Source organism: Nuphar pumila, chromosome 9 (genome assembly GCF_984573655.1).
Source record: "Nuphar pumila chromosome 9, dmNupPumi1.hap1.1, whole genome shotgun sequence".
Classification (NCBI taxonomy): domain Eukaryota; kingdom Viridiplantae; phylum Streptophyta; class Magnoliopsida; order Nymphaeales; family Nymphaeaceae; genus Nuphar; species Nuphar pumila.
In genome coordinates this window covers 122,930,243-122,948,041 of record NC_143257.1, presented here as the reverse complement: position 1 = coordinate 122,948,041, position 17,799 = coordinate 122,930,243, and the positions used below count along the sequence as shown (strand labels likewise).

Genomic DNA, 17,799 nt, shown 5'->3' with positions numbered 1-17,799 from the left:
GGAATTTGATCACCCACAGAAGACGAAGGCATGCGGTTGATCAGATAGCAAGCAGTGGTAATCGCATCACCCCAGTATGATGCAGGAACATTGGATTGAATCATAATGGTCCTTGCAACATCAAGGAGGTGCCGATGTTTTCGCTCAGCCACCCCATTTTGTTGAGATGTATAGGCACAGGAAGTTTGGGGTTGGATGCCATGATCTTGGTAAAATTGTAACAGATCTTTTGATTTAAACTCAAGAGCATTATCAGTGCGAACAATCTTGACAATAGATTCAAACTGAGTTTTTATTTCAAGAATTAGGGATTTGATAAGACTTGGAACTTCAGATCGTTCTTTTATTAAAAATACCCATGATAACTTAGAGAAATCATCAACAATAACAAGATAATACCGACACTGAGTCCTAGTAGGAATCTTACTAGGACCCCATACATCTGCATGAAGAAGTTCAAAAACTTTATTACTCGACTGACTCTGACTCAACGGGAACGAACTTCGATGATGCTTGCCCAACTGACATGCTTCACACTGAAATGATGTGGTGGAAGGAATCTAAGGAAAGACCTACCGAAGCTTTGACAATGAAGGATGACCAAGACGACGATGCCACTGAACAGGGCTGAATGAATGGTCCACTGCAGCATAAACAGAACCCATTGGATAATGTAGGTAGTAAATTCCATTTTCTTCATAGCCTCCACCAATCTTCTTCCCCGTCAGCAAATCCTGAAAATGACAACCCATTGGATCAAATATTACTCTACAATTTTGTTCTTTTATAAGGCAACTAACAGAAAGTAAACTTTGAGGAAAGTTTGGAGTATGAAGAGAATTTTTCAACTGTAATGAGGAGGATATAGAAATATTTCCCTGACCAACAACCGGGGAGGAGCTCCCATCGGCTAATGAGACTCCAAGTTGAGCCTTAATGACCTTTAGATCTGAAAAAAACACGAGAATTTCCACACAAATGTCTGGATGCACCAGAGTCAATAACCCACTTACTATCATTCGGATGGAGATAATTCCCGGTTGAATAGGCAATACCAGCTACAGGAGAACTGGAACTCAAAGGTCGGAGAGCAATCAACTCATCATATTCCGCACGACTAAGGGTGATACTACTTTCATTTGCAGTGATATTCTCTTGTGCATTAGTTGCCTCAATAGTAGTAACATGAGCTTTAGGATTATATGACTTTGATGCAGAAGAGATTGGCCGACCATGCTTATCCCAACAACGATCTTCTAAATGTTCAGATTTTCCACAAAATGTACATTGAAGCTTTCCTCTGCCTCCCATACCACGTCCACGTCCTCGTCCTCTGATATTCTGAATATTTCCACGGCCATAACTAGATGGGGCAACAAGAGCAGATGTCTGAGTCACAGGCTGAGATTGTGGCAGAGATATCGCAAGTCTACTCAGACGATTGTAAGCGTCAGCAAGAGTGGGAACATCTGAACCAGTCAACATTTGAACTTTTGCAACAGAAAAATCTGAAGAGAGACCTGTAAGAAAACGAGCAACCATGGTTTGTTCTTGATGATCCTTTTGCTTCGAGCAACACAAAGGCCGGTGAGCATTAAGTCTTTCAAACGCAGCTTTGACAGAGGCATAGTACTGGGCCAAGGTTTGATCTCCCTGTTGCAAGTTATATATTTCCTGTTCGACTTGTAGGACACGACTCACATTCGTTTTTTGTGAGTATGTATCACGAAGATTGTCCCACATTAGTTTGCCTGTATTATAGTAGATCAATCCATCTGCAATATGGGGTTCGACACTGTTCATGATCCATGACATAACTATGTCATTATCTTCATCCCAAGTAACATATTTTTCCAATTTCTCAATGGGTTCGCCTTCCAACAAAATATGTTTTCGACGATGTCCAGATACCGACATCATAAAAGTTCTGGACCACCTGGCATAGTTGGTTTCATTCAACCTAACAGAAGAGCCATACGAGAAGGGGTTGGCAAACGCCTTATACTCCCCAATATGTTCCATTTTGGAATCACCTTTCGACGTTTCAGCCATACCAAAAAAAAACTCACTTGAACAACAAGTGTTCAAGGAAAAAAAAATTCTTCAACTCAGCAAGAAACCACTCCTGCTGTTCCACAAAATAACGATCAATCCAGCAGGAAATCACATTTGCTATTTTCCATGACAGAAGAGTAACTTCAACACTCGACACAACAGGGAGTTAAAAATTAATTCCAGTTGCTGTAGTTACCACAGAAATCCTGATCCTTGTTGCACCCAAACACATCACCACACATGATAGAATGCAGTCGCAAGACACAATGTTAACTAAACCTGCTGTTCTCCAACATATACGACATGACATCCAGTAAATATCACACAAAATCAGCTTCTGCAAGAACTCAACACTTACGGCCACACAAAAAAAAATTATGTTGCTCCCAAACAGCAGGAACACACCTCGACGAGGATTCAGCACTCACGACAACAGAAAAAAAAATTCTGTTATTTCCACCCATCAGGAATATCCTTCGACAACTTATGAACCAAAACACAACTCGTCATAGCAGCAGCAAGACTCGGCACCACCAGGTCGCAGCAAACTCCCAACAGCGTAGGTAGTCACGAGGAGAGAAAACAAAAAAAACGAGGAGATACGACACCCACAACAGGCATCCACGACGAGCACGAGGAGATACGACCCCCACAGCAGGCATCCACGACCAACAAATGATACGACACCCATAGCAGATGATACGACACCCACAGCAGGCATCCACGACCAGCTGAATGCCAAAAAAATATTTAAAGTGTTGACCTGATTAGAACATTACTCAGCGTGATCGAAGTTTGATCATGATCATGAAAGCCTCCATGAATCGACTGAGTTCTGGTAGAGCACGATCACGCTCCCACTTCACAGTCGATCACGTTCCCACGATCGGCTGTAGCTTTGATACCATGTAGAAGATGAACCGAACCTGGAAGAGAGAGAGAGAGAGAGAGAGAGAGAGAGAGAGAGAGACGGCTGAACAAAGAAAACAGAAAAACTCGATCCCTCATTAGGGCTTCTCTCTATATTAAATAGAGAGAGGCAAAACAAAGAAATTACATCTAACACCTTATGAAAAAAGTATTTCAGAAAACCTCTAATAAAGAACAACTTAACCTAAAAACCACCTATTCTCAACAGTTGCAATGAAAGAGCTCCATTTGAAGATGACGAGCACTCTTCCTTTTGAGGTTGGGATGTAGTAGCCATGGCAAGTAACTTTTTCCACTTTGGGCAAATAGGCTTGATATGCCCCGGTTCCTTACAAAAATGACATAAAAGCTTGCTATAATCCTTCTTCTCTCCTTGACCACTTGAGTTTTGATTCTTGAAGTGAGGAGGTTTGTAGGTCCTTAAGTTGCTCCCCGGTCTTGAGACGGCATTAACTCTTTCATTTTCTTCATTATAGGAAGGTGTAGCTAGAATACTTGGGTTGTTCTTGCTTATACCCATACGAGTCTCTTCCCCACTTAGTTTAGTAATTACATCTTCAAGAGAGGGGGAAGTGAAGGCGGATAAAATAGAAGATCGGATTTGTTCGAATTCAGGCCTAAGCCCATTCAAAAAATTAAAAAATCTATCTTCTTCCAATTGTTTATAACGAAGCTCTATGGCTTCTCCACTCCACTTGGGTTCGAGCATAGCAAGCTCATCCCAAATAGAAGAGAGTTCGGCAAAATACTTTCTTATAGTCATCTCTCTTTGACGAAGAGTTAGAGCTCTCTAATGGAGGTAATATTTATGAGACAGGTCCCTAGAGGTGTACAAAATATTGGATGAACAAGTGAATCCACTTCAATCACCAAAAAAATTGAGGGCACACTTTTCGAGGCACCCGAAAAGTTTGAATCCACACGATCCTTTTTTTTTCTCCAACCTTGCTCTGATACCATGTGAAGAATCCTTGCAAACAATCAAGTTTTCAAATAACTTGATACTTCAAATACTCAATACACAAAATAAATGCCCAGTGTTTATAAGCTTTACACCACAAAAGAAGTGCAATAAATGCACAGTGTTTATAAGCTTTACACCAAAGAAAGTGCAATAAATGCACAGTGTTTATAAGCTTAAGGAGACAACTCCTTACTCTAATACATACATACAATGGGCTCACATAGCCCTTATTTATAAGCAAACTTAAGAGATATTGGGCTATTCCCAACAACTCTTATTAGAGACGGGAATCAGCCCAACGTCTATATTTTTAAAACTGTGTACACAGTCAATGGCTGACTGTTGTACACTGTACACAGTCAGCCACTGACTGTGTACAAAAACATTATATAAAGAAAACAAAAATAAGAAATGAAAAAAAATAAAAAAATAAAAAAATAAAAAGGAGGAATTACAATCATATTCAAAAACATGAATATGCGTAAAATATAGAAATGACTAAAATACCCCTACAACCAATACAATAAAGAAATATATATTTTATATATACAAGCTATGTCACATCGGTGCGGGTGCGGGGATTCAGCACTTCCAAAAAAAACCGGGTGCGGGGGTGCGGCAGGGGCAAATATATATATATATATATATATATATATATATATATATATATATATATATACAAAGGGGTCTTTGGGTTCCCCCGGCGCGGGTCCATTTCACAGGGCACCCACACTGTTCCCACATTCCCCCACCAAACAATAATTCTTTGTCGAAGAATACTTTACTGATGTAATCTCCTCCCCACCCCTACTGCTTTACCTTACTACTATTATTATATTCTTTTTCCTTGTAATACTTTATACATAAAATGTTAATGTTGGTCTTTCTATAACTACAGGAGAGGGCTAATTGGCTAAGGGCTGTTCGTGTTTTTACGATAGTCTGCATCAAGTTGTGGAGGCGAAAGCGACCTTACAATGTGCTTGGGATGCCCGTCAATTATGAATGCGCCCTTGGGTCTCAGACTGTTCAAGTCAAATCCCTCATCCGTCCCACCTCCTCCTGGCCAACATAGAGCCTTTCACGGAAGGCCCTGGATTAAATGGTCACGTGAACAGGGGGCTTTCAGTTGCCCATGTGACTGTGACTGGGGGGGCCCACACCTCTGCAGAAACCGTTATTATAAAACTCCTTGGGGTTTCCCACGCACTTATTAGGTTGTCAGATTTATGTTGACATATCTGCATTCGATTGAGAAGCTTGATGAAGAGTCGTCTTACGTGGTGGCGCGCATTGGTTCTGTTAAGAAAAAAAAATTAAATTTCGCAAACCATTTCACAGGGCAAAATAAAAAAAAATCAAAAAATAGACCAAAATGACCCTGGGTGCGTTGACCGCACCCAGGGTTGGGTTGACCGCACCGGGTGCAACACCCGCACCCGCGTCGCGTCGACGCGGGTGCGGCACATATCTGGCTGAATCCCTGTGACATAGTATACAAGTAGATGAATACATATACATATATGAATTGTATATGTATCTTCTTTTATATATATAAAATATATATAGAAAATACATTGTCTTATAAATTACAATTTAACATATATGTGCATGCAAACTGATAAGATTTGCCACTGTTGGCGTAGGTGCAATCTGGATCAGATTTGCCACTTTTCGTGTGTGTGCAATCTGGATCAGATTTGCCACTTTTCGTGTGTGTGCAATCTGGACAAGATTTGCCACTTTTCGTGTGTGTGCAATTTGGATCAGATTTGCCATTTTCTGCCCATGTGCAATCTAATTCGAGTTTGCCACTATTTGTGTATGCACAATCTAATAAGATTGGCCACGGTTTGATCATGTGCATTTTGATCAGACCGCCGTCATGTTGGGTAGTTTGCAATCTGATGAGATTGGCACTGTGTTGGATGTTAAATCTGAACTGTTCTGCTGTGTTCATACCACATTCATATGATTGCAGGATTATGTATTCGACTATATATTTTTATTGGTTATGTATGCTTATGCATTCGAATACAATGTTGCAAATATGCATCTCATACGCATGACAATTTTGAAGTTAGTTTGATGTTTGCATAAATATGATCTTGTGCATGTTTGGGTATTTATGCATGAAATTGATCATGATAATGCATCCAAGCATCTGTTCGCATGTGTATGTGTTTGGCTTTATGTGCATTCATGTTGTGTGTTTGAATGTACATTATGAACATGTTTTGAATAAGGTGTGTTTTGCATGGTCACTAAAATTTTGTGAAAGATACATAAATCACTTTGAGATGCTTGTGTGGTAAGATGTAAACCACTGCGGGCCAGGAGCATGTGTTCCAATGTTGTTATTTTTGTTTATTCTTTGCAAAATTTATTTATGAAAATTATTGCTTTTCTAAAATTAATTACACTGTTAAATTGTGGCAGGCCAGAGCCTGAGTGTGGTTTTGCTTGTTGATTTGTAAAACGGTTCTTGTGTAAATAACTTGAAATTATTTAAAATGGTAAAATAGACCAAATTGTGTAATTAATCTCTTTCTTAATGTCCCTTCTACAGTATGCGAATCTTGGATGGCGGTTTTGAGAAAACCGTGAGGATACTAAAACTTCGTGCGATTGTGCCCTTAAATCGGATACAGTGGTTCACCTCCCAACCACGGTTTTAGGAAAATTCAACCACTTTGCTTAAGGGTGGTGGTGTTGACTCAACTGTAATTATTGGTGTACCAAAAAAATGACATCAATGAATACTGATTTTTCTGATGTTTCGACATTAGATGTTGATTTCTAATGTTCCGATGGATGATGTTGATTCTTGATATCGATCGAGAAACAAGTGTGAAATTCAGTAATAAAATATAAATTGTGTGTTAAGTTACAATTAGGAACCTAACTTGGACTTCAGAAATTTGTAGTCATTTTGAGTATCTACGGGTTTAAGGATAAATGAAAATTAAAATAATGTGCATTTACTAGGGACATGCATACAAAAGCAACTCTGATAAATAACTTAATAAGTTATTCATGCATGCATATTGAATCATGCATCTTTATTGTTCTGCATTAGTTCATGCATTCATGCTTATTCTGTTTTGCATGATAATTGTTATTGTATGATATTTTGTCAAATGCTCAAATGGTAAATTGTTTGTGGTAAATGAAAATTATTGGTGTGATATTCCTCTGAAATTTATGCATGAATTTTGTTTATACTATTTCTTTACTGTTTAGATTTTTAGAAGAATTCGTACAAAAGACTTTAGTTTTTACTCGTTTTCAAAAACTATTTTACAGGTTCGGGTACTCAGTAATGATTTGACTTGTTAGCTGGAGATTGCGAGTCTTGTATGACTAGTTCTGGGTTCCCTGACAGATTGGCTCATTATGTCTTAGACGATTTTACTATTTTAGTTATTTGACATTATTCATTGATTAATAAAGTTGATTATTTTTCATTGATTCAATGCACAGTATGATTGTGATTTGGTATATTAAATCTGTGAGACCCTGGGTCCTTGTGTTTGTTTCTGCAATTGTTTAATTTTTTTAAAAAAAATCCACTATTTTTACGAGGATTAGTTGGGGTCGTTACACCAAGTATCCACTAATATTTAACTTGAGTGAATAACGAAAGTGTTCTCCAAGGAACATACTCACAAATCCTACAAAGGAAATCACACAAGTGTTCTAAAGAACACACTTACAAATACCACAAAAGGGAACACTCACAAGGCACGCAATATAAAAAATATTTTGTATTCAATGAATAAATGTGCCAAAAGGCATACATAACAAAGGGGAGAACATCCCTTATTTATACACAAAAATAGAGGAGTGAGTTGAAAAGGGAGAAGAGAGACAACATTGCAATTGGGAGCCATGCTCCCAACAGCTAAAAGTTCTAGCTGTTGAGAGCAGTCAAACTGGATTGACTGTCCCATATATATATATATATATATATAATTTAACATAATGGGTGCTTGAGGGTGATGTTCTCACACTGAACAATTTAACATAATGGTGCTTGAGAGTGATGTTCTCACACTGAACAATTTAACAAAACTGTGATTTATGCTTGATTGCTTATTATAACATTGTTGACCTTCAATTTTTCTTTCTCTGTCTCAAGGGCATGAATTCTGTTAGGTTGTGCAATATTATTTTGCAAAATGGTTCTTTATGTAATCTCCTTATTGCACTTACAGTGCTTTCCCAAGGATGCACCTCCTTTGATCAACACGGTTCTTCAGGTACTATTCCTTGCATCATGTTCCTGTATATTGCTTGGAATTTTGTTTTGAGCTGGTGTATTATTTTGTTCATTTTTTTGCCAGAGTTTGGCAATAACATGCCTGAGTGGAGCTGATGATGCTAATCCTTCCAAAACAGCAATAAAAGCATCAGCAGGATCCATCCTGGCGAGGCTGATGGTTGTGAACACCAACTATCTTGTACATTTGGCATCAGAACCATCTCTTTCTGTAAGACTTCAGCAAATTGGGATTTCCTTAGACCAGAATGTGCTCCTTTCCTTGGTTGATGTATGGCTTGAAAAGGTACTGTGATGATTATGTTTATCTCAATAGTCAATTTCTTTGATAAATAATTTGCTTATTGGATTTTTTTTTGTCTTTCCCATTGATATTCATAATTATGTGATTGTATCTTCTTTCTTGTTTGATTCATTACCTGCTCCTCCTTGGTTCTAATTATGTTAACTATCTTTGACTTGTGGTCATAATTGTTAATGCATACTTCCTTTATTTTACTAAACCCTGTGATGCTGCTGCCTGGCATCCGTTGTGCAGATCCTAGGTTCATCGGGAATGACAATGTAAATTGCGCATTCATTCCTACTTTTCGTCATTTATATATCTGTCTTATTCATATTTCTGAGATTATAGTTTTTTTTTCTTTTTGCTGTTAGTTATTGTTCATTACTATGCCATATTTATGGTAAATTCATTATGAACTCATGTGTTGGCTATTTATACGTTCCATGTTCTGCAACAGTGCCTACATGGTTATATCATATTTTGTCTTCCTGGAGGTTCTCTTGCAGTTGGAAATGTTATTGGTTGGTTGTGATCTGCACTTAATCAGTATTTTATGTATCAAGGTGCATATCTTGGACAAGTGCTCATCAACTATATATCACAAGTAGTAGTTGGTTTGAACAATTAGACTTTTGTTAGTGCTTCCTGAGTAACATACACCACAGGCCAAAAATCAAGTAGCCTATAAAGGGCTTCTCTTCCTTAGTCCAGAAGAGATTTGTTTCACCGTCAAACACAGTGGTTTCTTGATTTGCAAAGCTGTGAACATGGAAGTTTCCTGTGCCTAAAACTGGACTTTCAGTAGCCTAATGTTCTTGGATGTTCTTTCTTTGTGATTTTTTTCATCAATGGTCATAGTCAATTTGGTAGAAAGATTGCTTGCTAAAACACTGGTGTCTAAAGACTCTAAACCAGAGTTACCGGAAGCTTCTTAGGTAGGTGGGAAGTATGCTTCTCAGAAACGCACTTCGGAATCACGATACTCCTCGCTTCCGAAACTTCATGGGAATCTTGATTTCCCCATGCTTCCTATATGCTTTTCTTACGTTTTTTTTCATGTTTTTCATGTGCTTCCTCTCACGCTTCCACTCACTTTCAATGTGCTCTCTAAATTGGTAACCATCATTGTTAGATTTTAACAAAAAATTAATTATTTTACTGAAAATCATGAAATATAAAAGTAAACAATTTTTTTTTTGCTTGTTCGATTCCTATTCAGTTCTCATACTGCTTCTTTTTTTATTCATGTTCGCTTTCAAATTGATACTTTGTTTCTCGCTTCCTATAAATTTTAAAATACCTTGCTTCTCGCTTTTGCTTCCCTTATCGTTTCCTCCTTCCGCTTCCTAGTATGGCAACCTTGGTCTAAACATTTATGTTCATGGTTCCCAGTTAACATGAGAGAAAAGCATTTCTGAAGGAGGTTTACCATGCCATTTGTTGGTCAGGGCCTTTGAAACTATTGAATGTCCATAGTTTGTAATGATTGACCTTGTATACATGTAGGAGATGTTACTGTTTGAAAAGAACTGCAGTTCTTTGCTATGGATGTAATCAAAGACATGATCTGCCTAAACGCACTTGAGCCATTCTTTCGGCTGGGCAAAATCTCTACATGACTAATCTGTCGGGAAGGTATTTTTGCCTTGAATCTGGATTTATATGTAACCAGGTTGTTATGTTTAGGAACCAATGCTTTCGCCCCTCCGCTTCTGCTAATATGAATGCATAATGTGAATCCTGGCCACGTTAGCATCTATAGTGCACTTATTTGTACAGTAAAAAAATATAAATTAATAAGACAAAAAATATTCCCCCTTCTGTTGGGCTATTTGATGCTTAATGCACATAGGGTGGAAGAATTGGTTCTTGCTTTGTATCTTTAGTCATAACGTTGGTCAAAACATTGTGTTGCCTACTATTAAAAAAGAACGAAGTGGCAAAGTGCTCTTCAAATAATTTTTTTATTATTGATGCAATTTGTCTGCTTAATTTTTCTTTATTCTTCTGAACCAAATTAAGTTTTTGTGGAAGCTTATCATCCTAGGGATTGCTTACTGTCCTTTCTAAGATGTGCTAGTGATTGTTTTGTTTGGTATGCTTAGTACAATTTCATTACTCCATCATTATCAGCATTTCTGCATAAAACTCAGTTATTCTGAACCAAGGAAAAAAGTACTTGTTTCACTCTCATATTCTAGAAATGCTATCACTAGTCCAAAAGAGAAAAGTCTACATTTAAAAAGACCCTTCATAAATGGGTTACTGTATAGTCCTTAAGTTCTTAATTCTCGTGTACAAGGTAAGCGTGTTGGATGTCACTTTCTCTTGAGGCAAGTAAAATTCTATTTTCAAGACATTTGGCCATTCATGATGAACGATGGGCCGATGGCAACCTAAGGGACATCTTGGTAACTTAGCTGCAGGAAACTGAATGTTTTCTTGCTCTCATAATTAAGGATGTCAAATCCCTATCCCTCGGATAGATCTTGCAGAGTTTTGTATTTAAGTGTGCCACATAATCTCCAATATATTTCTTTTCACAAATAATAGTTGAAAACTTGAAATACATGCTAAATGTCATCTCCACTTGTTGATATGTAGTCCAAGGATTTGTAATATCATTATGTTTATTGTTATGAAAGTTTCAAGACTGCTCCCACCTGGCTCTTAAAAGCTGATGCTGAAAGTTACAAGTGACTACTCATCATAAATTAGCATGTCTGCATATTTGGACTTCTTATATCTTCACATTTTGCCATTATCATGGTCGATTTCTCCTGTCCCTAGAGAAGGTGTGATTACATAAAAGAGGCCCAAGCAACATTAATATCGGATGTGTATGAGCTGTCATAGCTGACAATGAATTGCTGGTCAAGATAGTATAGGCACTATCTTGTATCTTATTGGACATGATGTCAAGACATATACATATAACAGGAATTTGTATGCCTGTGGTTAGCCACTAGACCTAGGGATGTAGACGGGTCTGGTTTGGTTCAGATGTAAGCATTTACTGTATCTGACATTATCGAAGTTTATTTAATCGGATTTGGATTGAGATTCAAAGATTGATGGAAAAGCAAAATGCTGAATCCGAGTCTGATAGCTGATTGGATACATTTTATACATATTTGGATTTGGATTCTATTCGGATTCAGATCTAAAATCTGCATACCAGATTCGAATCCGATTATTAATTGGATCTTATATGTTCTGCCAAATCCAACTAAATGTTTCCAACCCAAACTCGATCGATTGATATCCTCAACTAGGTCTTCTTCCATAAGAAGGTTAGAAAGCTGTTTATTCAATGATGAATAGTAATAAAGCCGTGTTCACGAGATCCTAAAAATCAAACAATTATTATAGTGCAATTGCATGAACAGAAATGATGGAGATTTTGGTCAAAAGTCTGTTTACCTTTGAGGTGGCATCTGGCAGCTCTCGGGACTTATTTCTTCTACTCACTAGCATAATCATGGGAACTATTTTCAATTAATGATCTTGATCATTTGGCAAACATTTTTCTGCAACCTTATATGTGGTTTATCTGATTTTTCCAGCAGTATTTATAAGTGTTTAAATATGTTCATGTATATGTAACATGTATATATATACATATTGTTATGTACATATTTTTATGTTCATGCATATATCTATATGTCATATATATAATATTTTTTTCTATCTTGTATAGGAAATACAAGATAGAAAAAATAAATTTATGTTCCTATTTGCTATAGTGATGGATGAGCTTATGAGATCAATTCAAGAAAATGTGCTGTGGTGTATGTTGTTTGCTGATGATATTGTTTTGATTGATGAGTCTAGAGTTGGGGTTAATGCTAAGTTAGAATTATGGAGACAAACATTGGAAGCAAGAGGTTTTAAGTTGAGTAAGAGTAAGACAGAATATATGGAATGTCGGTTTAGTAAGCAACGAAGTAGTGATGGGAGTGTAGTGAAGCTTGGTGAGCAAGAAATACCGGTGGATGATTGTTTCAAATATTTGGGATCTATCATTCAAAAGTATGGAGAAATTGATGGAGATGTAAATCATAGGATAAAGGTTGGGTGGATGAAATGGAAAAGTGCAACTGGAGTGTTGTGCGATCGTAGAATGCCATTGCGGTTGAAGGGAAAGTTTATAGGGCGACTATTAGGCCCGCTTTACTATATGGTACGGAATGTTGAGCTGCCAAGAGACATCATATTCAAAAAATGAGTGTAGCTGAGATGCGTATGCTTAGATGGATGTATGAAAATACAATAAAAGATAAGATTCGGAACGAAGAGATACGTAAGAAGGTAGGCGTTGCACCCATTGAAAATAAGATGAGAGAGAATCGTTTACGGTGGTTTGGACATATTCGGCGAAGGTCTAATGATGTTCCAATTAGAAGGATGGAGAAATGGGAAAACATATTAGTTAAAAGAGGTCGGGGTAGGCCTAGGAAGACTTGGATGGAGATGATAGGAAAGGATATGAATGCTTTGAACCTCACCGAGGACATGGCATTGGATAGAAATGATTGGAGGAGAAGGATTCATGTGGAAGACCCAGGATGATTTTCTTTTTTGGTTCATATCGCCGACCCCAATTGTTTTGGGATGAAGGCGTAGTTGTTGTTGTTGTATAGGAAATACCTGTTAGGGGTATTTTGGTAATTACACCATATTAGCCTATTAGGGACCCGTCCTGTAGGTAATTATGTACATGTAATAGGCTCTGCCCATTAGGGGTAGAATGGTAATTCTGTACATGTAATAGGATCTGCCCTTTAGAGGCAGAACTGACCTTTTTTTTGTCTTTTAGTCAATATAGCTGTTTTGTTTTGTTTTTTAGTCAATATGGTTGTTGGGAATCTTCAACAACTATATTCAGTTTTGTCTTTTAGTCAATATAGCTGTTGGGAATCTCCAACAACAATATTTCTAGTTGTTTGGGCTTTTTCAACAGTTATGTGGGTCCTCTTGGCCCTCTTGTTTGTATATAAATAGGGACCCCTTGTCCCATTAAATGTTATGATTTTTCCTAATGCATTCTTTGTGCATTCCTCTCTCAATAATATATATTTTTTAATTGTGTTTTTGTTGGCCCTTGGTGGCTTATGTGAGTGAACACATTTTGAGTGTATTTTGTACCTCTTGTGTGAGGTTTGAGTGCTCTTTTTACTTCATTACAATAAGTGCACACTTGCTGTTGTGCATTAAAAAGAATCTTGGATGGACCAACCATTTGTAAGTTTGACAGAGTGGTAAATGGTGTACAAGCAGCCAGGACATCACATGAACCATTCTAGAGCTTAAAACAATCAAAGAATAGGCCACTTTTGCAGAGGCATCCAAATTCCAACATGTAGTAATTGCCAGTGCTTGTTGCCATCATATCATTACCATGACATTCTTGCTATGAAAATATGAACACTTTGGTGAATTTTAGATTTTCATCCCTATCCAGAGGAGCAAGTACTATGGTAGCCAGTAGCACTATTTCAAAATGGCAGCTTGCCTTTTGCTTCCTGCTTTGGCAACTATGGCAGTGTTCAATTTGTTTTGTACCATAGAGCTATCCCGATGTTGTAGATTTTCCCTTGGTGGATTTTTTCTTATGTTTCATCTATTTTGGTTGATGGATAATAATCTATAGTTCCAAGATTTTAAAAGTATTAATGAAGGTTTTAACCATAATGAGTCAACAGTTTCTGTGAGTTTTTGCCAAATTGCACAAAGTGGCATCACTTTTGGCAAGTCTCTTTTCCAAAATATTCCTCTGTTTGGTGTCAAGGGTCTGTTTTTGTTTTTTTTTTCCTTTTCTCTCCTATTGAGAAAGTTACAAATGCTTTTGTTATGATCTATCATATAGTTATCTTTTCAAGTGTGTAAAACTTCAGTTTTCCCGACCTCTGTAGGTTGACAATGTTCCATTCATCCAAAGGAAGACTTGTGCCTTAGCTCTTGCTATTAGTTTGAACTTCAGAGAAACCCAAATTCTTGAAAAGCTTGAACAAATAGTCAGGTAATTATTGTTACAAAATATTTCATGATGCCGTAGAATATTCTTCTGGTTGCACAAAGCTAAGCAGTTAAAGCATTCCAACTTTCATCTCATGCAGTGTGTGTACCAGTGTAGTTATGGATGATGATGAAGCCAAGGAGGAATCCAGGTGCTAGAGCTGTTTAGTGTTTTGGCTTTTCAAGAAGTTTAATTTTTTATTGGGAAGCTTTTAGCATAGTTGTAAGAATGTTTTTTGAATTTTTAATCAGCCTGTGGTGTACATATTGAATTTTGATGTAGGTGAATCATGCCCTTTTAGTCTGGTTTTCACACTAACTAAGCATTCTTGCATCTGTTGATTCATGCAGTTATGCTGATGCAGATTCTCTTGGTTCCCAGAACGAAGGTAATTCATTTGGTACCAGTTCAACTACAGAGATGAGGAGGAGACAGGTGACTTCTCCATCTATATTTTGCTGCAGTGTGGAGTTATAAATTTATTTCCATGTGTCCTCACTCTCTGCATGGTCTTGATGTGTTTGTGAGCATGACCACAGATGCGCACTTGTATGGTATGCATGTGCATGTGTATATGTTTTTGTCCATTTGCACGTGTACATGTGTTTCTTAGTGTGTGCATGCACAAGCATGTGTGCTTGGTAGGGCATTCTTTACACTCACCATTAGGAATTGCTATTGGTCAAACTTGATATGAGAACTATATGTTGAAACTTTCTTTCTTGTAATCGTATATTGTTTTAAGGTAATGGAAATACATTAAAATATAAATGTGGAAATTTGATAGTCTTCATGCCTGCATTGGAAATTGATTTTGTTATTGAGCATGTTGCTCATACTTAAAAAATTCAGGAGAGTGCATGCATTAGAGAAACTAAAGAAGTCTACCTTTATCGTAATTCCTTTTTGTTTTGTTTTTTATTTTCCTTCGTCTTCAGATCAAAGAATCTGATCCAATAAAGCAGTTATCACTGGAGAACATATTAAGAGAGAATCTTCGTGCATGTTCTGCAATTCATGGTGAATCATACTTTAATTCAGCCATGAGCAGGATGCATCCATCAGTATTTTCACAGTTGCAGCATGCTCTGAAGATGGCTTGAGATATGCAATTTACATACAGATGTTCATTGTTGTCTATAGTGGCTCTGCTCCAGCTATTGGTTCTATCATCCTGCCTGTTTATTGTTGCAAATGAATTAGGTGAGCTGCTGTGCATGGTACTGTAAACTCTTCAGCCCTCTTTGTGTGAGAGAGAATACTATATTTCCTTTTTTTTTTTGCTTATCAAATAAGGGGTTATTAGACTTGGTTTTCATCACTGTGTTTCAGGTATCTAGAGGGCATATGAACTTGTTGGTCCAGTGCTATGAATTTGTTGCACAATTAGTTCCTTTGTTCAAATTTCAGGAGGAGCGAGAAAAATGGACTATGTAAAGTTCCTTGTTTGAGTTTGTGGCAAAGGCAATTTTAAGCGGCACAAAGGGAAATAGACTGTCATGTTTGTTGGGGGGATTGGTTGATATTTGCAACACTCCAGGTGGATGATTGATCATTCTGTTCTACAAATGCCTGTTTCACAATGTGCCATTCTTCCATCCATCCTTGTGTCAATTTTTTTTGCTATTTTTTGTAGATGTGTAGATCTCTAGATGGATTTAGCAAAAAAGGGAAACCCTTCCATCACAAGTTTCCTGTATTCGAACGTGCTATGAGGAAAGATGACAGTAATGAGTTTCTATCAATGCGTGCCCATCATTCTGTTATGAAATTGTGCATGAATGGTATCAACTAGACTTTTGAAACTGTACGTTTAGCGTTCAGAAATCTTTGAGTGTGAATTAATTATTGTGAAAATAAACTGTTATCAGTAAAATTCTAATCTTTGAAGCTTTTTGTCCTTGGTGTGTGTGTGTGTGTGTGTGTGTTTGTTTCTACATGCCTAGGCATGCATGCGCATGTTTAGAGAGAGAGAGAGAGAGAGAGAGAGAGAGAGAGAGAATCCTGCACACGACTTGAGAAGACTTGAATCTTATCTGCTGCTGGTTTCAAGACGTCCCCAATGCATACACCAAGGATCGGAAAGCTTGATTGTTAAATCCTATCAGAGCCTTTTGGTCTCTCATCCTTGTGAGACATTTTGGTGGGGGATGTTCCCCCGTCGCAAAATAACAAGTTGACAGTGGAGACAGTGATGTGTGATGTGATGATCCCAAGGAATTGAAAGCTTCTCCGATAAGGCCCCTACTCTCTATCTCTTCTCTACCATCCTGAGATAGCCATCGGCCCATCGCATACCATGTGATCATCGGATGGGTAGATTTGCTCGAACTTAACAACCTCTGGTGAGCAATTACAGGTGCCTTAAGCAAGCACAATTGAACGTTGGCCAGAATTAGGGATGTCAAACGATCGGGTTTGGGTCAGATATCTGATTGCATCTCAATCTGAATAGTAGGAGGATTCGGTAAAGCAGGTGCTATCTGATTAATAATCAGCTTCGAATAAAGTATTATGTTTTGCATCCAAATCGGAACCCCAAGTTGATCAATTGTCATAGTTAGCTGAGCTGTGATGCGGCCCTTTCACAAAGGCATAAACCCTGAACAACTAGGATTCACTGGTTGCTACCTTCTCCCAAGTCCAACTCGACATGTTTGCGAGTGAGGAAGTAGACTGCTGCCCCTGATATTTAAAATGTTTAAAAAAATGTTAACTTTATCATGATATTTTTGGACTATGGATTGGATATATGTGGATCAATTAGAAGTTGGTGAGTTGGGCTGGTTCACCCGCTCCATCAGAGCATGGTTACTTCAGGGCCCATTTGATTCACAGACAGGACAGAGCAGCGCATCCTGTCCTGTATTGTCTGCAGATAGGACATGATGCGCTGTCCCACACTGTCCAGCTCCCTCATTTTTTTGTGTCCGTCCTGAGGACACTGTCTGTGGGAAGCACTCAGTGAGTGTCCGCACGTCCCGCATTTGTGTGGGTGCACAGAACATAGTTGTCAGAAACGGGTACGAGGTACGTGAGAAATTAAAAAGTTTGGGTACACTTTTATTTGAAAAGCATATTGATACGATTCCAAAAAATAGTGATGGGGTTTCTAATAAATGTTAGTACGGTTTCTAAATAACTGGTACAAGTTTCTAAAAGGTTGATGCGTAGTGTATACTTTTACAAAGATACCTATATATTGAAACTGATAAACACAATATGTAAATCAATTAATTATTGTATTAATACATTCTTTTATG

General features: G+C 37.7%; 1 protein-coding gene across 3 annotated transcripts in view; it reads left to right on the top strand.

Moving 5' to 3' along the window:
• The window catches only part of LOC149829217 (uncharacterized), a 126,567-nt gene extending 110,170 nt beyond the window's left edge, over positions 1-16,397 (top strand). Inside the window, exons 18-24 of one of the 3 annotated variants that reach the window (XM_090017976.1) lie at positions 8,167-8,211; positions 8,296-8,517; positions 14,433-14,539; positions 14,637-14,687; positions 14,887-14,971; positions 15,475-15,739; positions 15,947-16,397. In XM_090017976.1, coding sequence (XP_089874102.1) covers positions 8,167-8,211; positions 8,296-8,517; positions 14,433-14,539; positions 14,637-14,687; positions 14,887-14,971; positions 15,475-15,639 — 675 coding nt within the window. In that variant the 3' untranslated portion in view covers positions 15,640-15,739; positions 15,947-16,397. Of the gene's footprint in view, positions 1-8,166; positions 8,212-8,295; positions 8,518-14,432; positions 14,540-14,636; positions 14,688-14,886; positions 14,972-15,474; positions 15,740-15,868 lie in introns of those variants that run through there. The other 2 variants (XM_090017975.1, XM_090017977.1) reach the window with 2 other exon arrangements.
• Positions 16,398-17,799: the final 1,402 nt, after the last annotated feature.